This window comes from Mytilus galloprovincialis, chromosome 9 (genome assembly GCF_965363235.1).
Source record: "Mytilus galloprovincialis chromosome 9, xbMytGall1.hap1.1, whole genome shotgun sequence".
NCBI classification, from domain to species: domain Eukaryota; kingdom Metazoa; phylum Mollusca; class Bivalvia; order Mytilida; family Mytilidae; genus Mytilus; species Mytilus galloprovincialis.
In genome coordinates, this window is record NC_134846.1 from 31,558,336 (window position 1) to 31,567,517 (window position 9,182).

General features: G+C 30.5%; 1 protein-coding gene across 2 annotated transcripts in view; it reads right to left on the reverse strand.

Moving 5' to 3' along the window:
- Positions 1-8,323, reverse strand: part of LOC143044804 (antiviral innate immune response receptor RIG-I-like) — a 29,051-nt gene extending 20,728 nt beyond the window's left edge. For both annotated transcript variants that reach the window (XM_076216969.1, XM_076216970.1), the window contains exons 1-3: positions 7,960-8,323; positions 1,277-2,367; positions 415-453 (exon numbers count right to left, since the gene is read on the reverse strand). In XM_076216969.1, coding sequence (XP_076073084.1) covers positions 415-453; positions 1,277-1,961 — 724 coding nt within the window. In that variant the 5' untranslated portion in view covers positions 1,962-2,367; positions 7,960-8,323. The remainder of the gene's footprint in view (positions 1-414; positions 454-1,276; positions 2,368-7,959) is intronic.
- Positions 8,324-9,182: the final 859 nt, after the last annotated feature.

Genomic DNA, 9,182 nt, shown 5'->3' on the forward strand with positions numbered 1-9,182 from the left:
AAGCACGTCATTCTAAAAAGGTAATTGAAGCATTCTTTTTCAAAATTGGAGGTATATAATTTGAAAGTTAGACTGGTTTAAAATAAAGACATCATCATTGTATTAGAACTTTGAATTACAATTTCTAAATCTTGCTTTTTATAACAATAACTCTGATGTTGTAAATTCATTTTTCTATCTACTGTTGCAAACAATAACGATGATTAAGGATCCATTGGACAATCCTCATATCGAATATCCCATATATATATATATATATATATATATATCTTAGTATGTTGAGGAAAAGTTTCCATTATGGCTTACACCTAATACATTACACAGATAATTATCAACATATCTTCTTCACATACATTCTTTAATACATTATCAAATAATCATGTCAAAGATATATCTAATAATGTATCAACTTACGGCTCTCTTTGTTGGGTATATTCAAAGACTGCATTGTGTCTGTAAAAATATGTATTTACAATATAAAAAAAACAGCTTTTCATAATTCTAATTTAGCGAAACGTAACAATAAACAAAACGTTATTTTGACAGTAAACTGATATATCATTATACAATTAAATGTTATTCACGAGCCGAAATGATGTCTCTAACATCATGTGCAGCTAATGAATGTTCCAATTAACTTTTATATTATGCTTGATTACATCGAATGTACACTTGTGACCACAGGAACGACACATATTCTCTTCACAAAACTTATTGTTCAATACAAATTGTGATCTGACTTTATTGTAAACATGCCTACATAGCACATTTCCTTTTTTACCTTTTTTTCTACATTATATTTTGTAATCAATACCCAAAACCAATTATAAAACAAACACCTCATGGTAAAAAAAACATGTTCGGTGTGCAAGTCCTGGTGCATAAGGCACTGTTTCAAATAAGCATCTAAACATGGTATATATGAACGTTTTAGTAATATGTAAATTAGCCTACCATCTAATAGATTTCACATAAATGCAAACAAGAACTTTAAAATGGCTAAATATTAGGTTGAAAACAAAGTCTTTCTGACTTGTAAAAGACAAATCATTATATTTCTAACAGGTGCCAATATTTATATATCAATAACTGATAAAGCAAAAACTCAATATTTTTATCGTTTTCGGTATTTCAAAAAGCTTGACATTTCAATGGTTCAGATACATGTACATACATTTTGATATGTCGGTTATATTGAAAGTCAGATAAATTTCAATTACTGTTGTTTTTTGCTATCTATTCATGTTTTGAAAGTAAGTTTGAGTTATCTTTTTACCTTTAAGTGATTGCAAATCTTGTTCAACATTGAACATGCGTTCTTCAGTTTGCGTTCCCTGTATTTCCAAAGCTTGGATGGATTCAAGAGTGACTTTTTCATTCTTCATAAGATCTTGTAGATTGTCAAGGTACATCTTTTTTGTAGCTTCATCCATGCTACATGTTCTCAAATTTTTAAATTCAGAGACGAATTCGTTTGGTTGTTTATGGAGTGCCTTTTCAAACCGTTCCGCTATAGATTCAAATTCAGAGAAAATGTCATTAACGTCTTGATCAGTAAACAGTGTATTTCCTCTATGCAAGATATAATTACGGCTTCTTCGACATCTTTCAAGATCATCTCCAATTGAAGTTTCAAATGGTTGTGGGCCGACTGGAAGATCCCAATCTCGTGATGGACGAATGCTAGGATCATGGAGATTTCGCAAAATAGTATAAATAAGTGGGATATCAAAATCTATATATCCTTGTTTCAATGCACTATTGATTTTTTTCCAGTCGCTTACTGGTAAACGTCTTTTTAATTTTTGACAACTATTTACTCGGTTAAAAATAGTACTAGGATTTTCATAACTTGCCAAAAGTTGTTGTAAAATATTTGACATCAGATGTTGCGAAGCATGCCCGATGCGCGCAAAGTTAGTTTTATGTGAATCTCCAAGACGTAGATTAGATGCCGCCATTGCAGTAATGTTTGTCTTCTGCTCAACAATGACATGTACTAACTGCCACCATCATGAACAAGAATTGTACAACTAAATATAGGGTTAATATCAAAAGAAATTAACTTTTATATTATGCTTGATTACATATGGTTACCAATGAGACAACTTTTCACATTTTTTTGTTATTTGATCACAAAACACGTGTTAAAAACACAATGTGAAGATGTTAATAATACATATCATGCACATGTCCATGTAACAGGATCTTGTTTAAGGTTAAATATACTATGGACCCTCAAGTCGGACAACTGGAAGAATAACACCGTCGACGTTTCAATTCAGTTGATCATCAATCCTTTTGTTCCATTTTTCTTTAATTAAAATAAAGTTGTCCAAACACGCAAAGCATGAACTATGAAGAAGTCTAAAATATAGTAAGACTAATAAAATACCACACAGTAATCGAAAAAAAACATATATATGTTGTGTATAGGATGTAAGTTTGTACAAATAATGGTTTTTACAGGGTTTTGTACAATTTATACATGTTATAAGTTTTTATCACCAGGTGATAACAGTTTATCTTTTAAAATGATTCAGTTTAGTATCTTAAATTCAAATGTATACATTTCAGCTCAACATTTAGTTCTAATCTCCTTGTCCTCAAATTGGAGATAAGGACACATTTAATTTGATCTTTCTATTTATACCAAAATCATATTCATAAAAGGTCTTTTTGTGATCTTCTAATGTTTTTTGTATCAATGCTCAGTATTAGACTGTATCATGTTGTCAAGAAAATATGACAGATATATACGGAAAGAAAAACTGTGTGTTTGCATCATTCATTTGTGTTTAGCAGTTCATAAAACATTGATAATTTGTACAAAACTTGTGTACAAATTACAATTTGTACAACATTAAATTTGTACAAAACATATATACAGTATGCGTCTGTTGACTCTATGTCAGGGGGACTTGTAACATGTAGTTACAAAAAAAGAATTGACATATTTATAATGTGGATATGGCCATGATGGCCATTCGTCCTAAATTACTAAATATCACCATGTATTTTTTGATAATGCAAGTAGACAATATTGAATGTATTATAGAATCTAAATATAAATTTTGAACAAATATTTTTTATAATTTCTGTGAGCAAGAATTTCGGCTATTGAAAACGGTAACGGTTCATATTTTTGTTTTTGATTTTATTTTTAAAAGCAATGACTGTTTCAGCAGTTTTGGCAGGATATATGCGATACATTTTTAAAGCAATGCTTGTAGAATTAATTAGGTAAATCCAAGAGTGCCCATATTTTTTACATGCTCAACATTTTTAAACCATTAATTCATATTCTATATTTACTTTCAAAAATGTTTCTACTTCACATGTTATACATCACGGATAGACCTATTGAAAACATGCGCACACAATAATATATGTATTAGTAGTATTTTAAACCGTTTTTAAAAGTTCCAAAAACCTTCGGTGATCAATCTATCATAAAAATGAATGCAAAATTGATAGTTCCAACTATACGTTGGCAGATGAAGCATATTATACTTACCTTTACATTGAAGTAAATATGAATAAATTCGTACACTAAACAAGATCAATTATTCACACAATAAATTGACTGAACGATTAAAAATGACTTTAGTTAGTTATTTATTTTTCAGTCTATAAAGAACCGTTCGGAACAAAATTAAACTTGCCGAATAAGTAATTCATGGTGTGAACATCACGCAGATATTTTATTTGTTTTATTTTTTTATTGATGCAATAGAATATAACATGTTATAATGTTATATACATTGTACACCATAAAAACGTTTAAAATTGCAGAACAAAAGAATTTATATAAAGTACCGATGATAATCTTTTAACACAATTTCATTCTACAACAGTATATATTTTCAACCATGCTCTAATTTCCCGCGATTTCGCGGGTGAGTTCTTTTGTTCGTTAATGATGTAATTTTCCCAAGATAGTAATAAGTATTAGATAAAATACAAAGGTAACAAAGAAACAGGCCGGTAGTAACCGTTACCGGATAGTTTTTCTGCACGAGTAGTCAGGTCAAGGTCCGAGGCGATAGCCGATGACCTTGACCTGACTACAAGTGCAGACAAACTATTCGGCTGGTTGTTACCGGCCTGTTTCTTTTGTTACTTTTGTTTTTTATCTGACTTTTACGACGTTTCAAGAAAGTAATAATACATTTTGCAAGACTAAACATTTGAGAAACTTTAGTTAGATAGCCATAAAGCAGTAGTAGAAATGTAAGTTATTGTATAAACACATTTTTTTCATTTCTCTTCAAACGATTTTTATTCCAGAAAATAAATCATAAATCTAATAATTTGATAAAAAAGAACCATTTTAAGTAAAAGATGAATGTTGTACATATTTAAGACTTTTTAGAATGCAACTTCGTAAAAAAGTAATATATTAAAGAAATATGTTAGTGGTAAGTAGGATAACGTTTTATTTTTATGGATGAAACGGAAAGCGGGGAAGGGCGGTGGGGTGGGGGCGGGTGTGAGGGGGGGTGTGGGGTGGTGGAGGGGGAAGGGAGGCTAATTCATTTTAACACATGCTGTGATCTTTATTTTTGATGAAAAAATGCAGGATGTGCCATTCCATCCCCCAATTCCGCCTTAAATAAATCGTAAAAATCGCGCGTTTGTTGCCAAATACATGAATTTAATATTCAGTGGTGGGGGGTCCGGGGGTTGGAACAACCCTTTTTTTGGACGATCAATGCATTTAAATGGGGACAAACAATTGATTTTTATTTACTTATTTCCTGTCTTATTTTTATTGAAATATACACGTCAGTATCACCATTTCTTTATTTTCAGCATTGTTCAAAATACTATGCATGTCCATATATTGAAGAAAACATTTATTGACCGAATATTTTGCTTCATAAAGGGGGCGGTATGTTCTTTTTTTTAGTATAATCACCCAAATGTTTTTGTTTAAATTAGCGCTATTTACGGTATTCGGAAAATTAGGAATAAAGCAAAACATTAATTTGTCATCTGCTTGACCATAATGAATTTTTTCTCATAAAATTTGGGATCAAAATATCTATTTTAGGAGAAAACCAACCCAACCCCCCTTTTTGAAGTTTAATTTCTAATCCCTAGTGTACTGATTTGAATAGTATTTTACTGGAAATCTTTGAAAAAGATATTGATACTAACGTCAATATTTTCTTCAATAAAAAGACAGGAAATAAGTCGGTGAACCAAAAAGTTCAAATCTAATTGAAAGTTAAAGTGCCCATGAACTCACTGATCATGCACGAGTGATTCTATTCATAAAAAGTGTCCGTATAACAACTAAAAAGAGTCCGTGTATCATCTAAAAAGAGTCCGTGTAACACCCGTTAATGTACTGTTTTTCTATAGCTCTGCGGGGGGCAAAGTCGTACAATACAGTAGAGATTTGATGTATCCGTTAAACATTCTATGTGTAAACTTGCTTTACTTTTTATTAAGCAATTGATTAAATACAAAAAAAAAGACATCTAAAACTCTCAAACGGAATCTGAATTTGTACCACGTAACTTGCATTTTTGTTTCACAAAGCACATAGGTTGTCGTTCCGTCTCTGTTATGTAATAATTTTTATCAAAAGGTAATTAAATTCAAATGTAAATACGATGTTTTGTGTCGTGTATCATCACGGTGCAGAGATTCGTTGGCCTGTAATTGATAACATATGCATCATCACGTTTCTTGCAGGTAGCAATCTCATCGATAAATGGATAACCATACCTATTATCCTATTTTCAAATTAAAACAATAATAATATTTGAATGTGTTACTACTACGCAAATGATGCAATACTATGTTAATAGTGCAATGTCTAACATAACAATCTGAATTGTTAAAGCATACTGTTAATGTGGTGATGGTAGACCTATTATAAGTCAGGGGACATTCCCCTAACAGGATTAAGATAAACATTAAGGAAATAAATTAAATGGTTATCACTGAAGTGTATAAGGATTCATGTCAATTGATTTTAAGATTAATTAGCGTTTGGAAATAAATCGTATCACACGGATCCAATTAATTTTATGAAACTAATGCTTCTGCTCATATTAACCATTGTTTTTTTCTTCAGATTCATGCATGTAGGAAGTGTCTGAAAAATAGAGAAATTGAAAGCGAATGTACAAAATCAAACACAAATAATTTGAGATATGTGTACAGAGATTGGCTCCATTTTGCAAATGATCAGTGTTTTAAATCTGCATTTTTTTTTATCAATTTGTATACTCAATTACTGAAGCATGACAAAGTTTACGAGATAGTTCAGTTGGTTTGTAGTTGTTCAAAGATTTTTTTACAATGTACAGGAATGCATTTTTAATAATGAAGTAGATCATACTATTAATCGTGTATCTTACCATTGTATATCTCTAATGCATCCGATATATCTATCGATTTAAGTGTAGTACATCGTCCTATGCTTGCTAATCATATTAATCTAATATATCAGTTGTTTGTTTTTGTGTCTAAATTTAGCTTCGTATAACAACGAAAGCATACTTTATGAACCCTAACAATTAGTAGCAGTATAACTTATCTGTTATGTAATATGACATATTATTGTTATTTTGATTATAATATGCAAGTGTATATAAATGAGTTTTATAACGAGTGAGAATCGGTTATCGCTTGATATCAACTAGAGCTATTTAATTTCAATATAATAATAAACGAGACTTTGAAGCGTTTGTTGTTACTATTTGAATGAAATAATTATGAGAGAATACACGTTTGTTTTATTATTGAAACTTTTCGTTTTTCCATTTTTTTATTTTCCCCTCACAATTCTTGATTGACGACTTTTTTTTTGTATTTGTATTTGATGAAAAAGATGATCATTTCAGACAAAAAGTACATGCGGTGGGCTTTGTAAAGTTATTTATTTATAGGCTTAATTTAGAACTTTGTTTATGACTTCACTTTTGAAATTTAAATATGAATAACATGCTATTTATTAATCATTTAATTTACTCTATAAACATAATAAAGACTCCATTTAAAGAGTAAATAATTAATGAATGCAGGTCTTAATGCCAAAGTGTTTCTTTTGTTTGTAGAAGGGAAATATATACCTACTTCAAACGTCTTTGATGATATTTCCATTTTTAAAAACAATACTATTTGAATCACAGTTCATAGTAATAACAACAGTTTACAGAAGAAAAAACTTTTCAAAACTTTTTTCCTATATATTTAATAGCACTGGTTTGATCGTTCCACAAGACACCGTCCAGAAAACACAGAACGTTGTTTCGATTTTGATCCGATATAGCAGAATCTGTCACGACATATCACGATTGTAATCCGATTACAAAAAATCTAATGAGTTTTCCCGAATGTTATAGGACGCACTTAACTGTCGGGGTGCTTAGCCGACCTCTCCAATCCATAGAAATCTGTTACGAACGTATACTACAGCGATCAGGCAATAATAGGACATTCCAGATCATTTAGGATAGTAATCCCAATTTTTTACTGTTCGTGACTTAGCGCTGTCTGATCTCAAACGGGGGCAATAATCGGCGCTGTGTGAACGCTGCATTAAGTTGTTTTGTTTTTGTGTATACAATCATTGTTATTACATAACCAGAAATGAAGTTTATATCCGATATGTATTTACTTGAAAAAGCCTGTTGATAGTCGTATTTTTAAACAAATTTCTGAAAAATTGATCAATCGAAAGTGAAACTAGAAAATCTAGAATGTAATTTACAATAAAAATCTGCTGAATTGATGTTTTAAGAATGCGATTTGTATACGCTGATTCATATCAAATTTTAACATGTAATAAGCATTTAAGAAAATTATTATAGAAAATCATAATACTAATTATAATTCTGATGTATTCTAGTAGACTTTTAAAGGCGTGGCTTCATGACGGAATGTCTATATATTTATAATGAATCGCGATCGTACAAGAATCGTGAAAAAATATCTTACCATTTGATATCTTAAATCAAGTGCATTGTCGGGATTGAAGCACGTTTTATGTCCGTTAATTATAGTAATCTGCTTGGTAACTAGACATGTCATGCATACACATTGATTTTGTCCATGATTTGTTATGTGTCTAAATTTAGCTCTGTTTACGTAATAACGAACTTTGTAAACGGAAACTTAAATGAACTAAAAATCAATAACTTCGACAGATCACATTTTTCTTATAAGTTACAATATTAGGTTGATGATTTGGTTGAGTAATTACCTGATCGTCTAGAGGGTGAGGGTTCCTCATTACTCACTGTGTCTAAACCACACCGGCAAAATTTGATCGGACTCGATGGTATCTAACATCCGGCACAATGACGGAACATCAATAGACAGAAGAAAGATATGTTTCTCCTTATTTTCTTATTTTTTTAATGATATCGAAGAATATATATACATATTCAACTATTTTCTATTGTGATATGCAATATTTTCTACAACCGTTCTATATTAACGAAGAAATAAGTAAAAATGCATGTCAAAATGACGAATTGAGTGAACCTTGCCTCGAAATTGTTTAATTTCTCGTTAAATTGTTCACATTGTACGGAAAGAAAGGTACGGGAAGATAGATACTGACAGAAAGATTGCAAAACTAGTCATAATGAGCATCTCAATACTTGTATTTCTGTGTATGGAACGAAAGAAATGGGTCATGTCAAATTAAAATACACCGGTTTCGTCATTGTTGTTTACTACACAACACCCGGTTTCGTCTATATATATCACCCGGTTTTTTATATTTTTTTTAAAACCAACAATTTATGAAAAGCAACGTTAACACGGATCTGAACATTGTCTTTCGAAAGAATTTAAATATATATTTATTATAAAGTAAACTTAGCGTGTTTACATTTATTTACATAGGTAATTATAGTACTACACATTTTCCTTATGAAAGTCGTATCCGTTATTTCACTGATCTTCAAACTAATTTTAAATGGAATATAAATACTCAATAGCAAACACTGATATCTAATTATTTTTTTAACATTAACATTATGATATTTTTTATATAGGTTTTGAGATACATCGCAGTATGTGACCCCTTCCCCCCCCTTTTTTTTTACAAAGAAAACCTAAATAACGCTTAATAAACAAAATTTAAAACATCACCAAAAAGTATGCAGAAGTTAAGATTTAAATAACTAAAAAGGGTGTAAAGTTTGATGCAA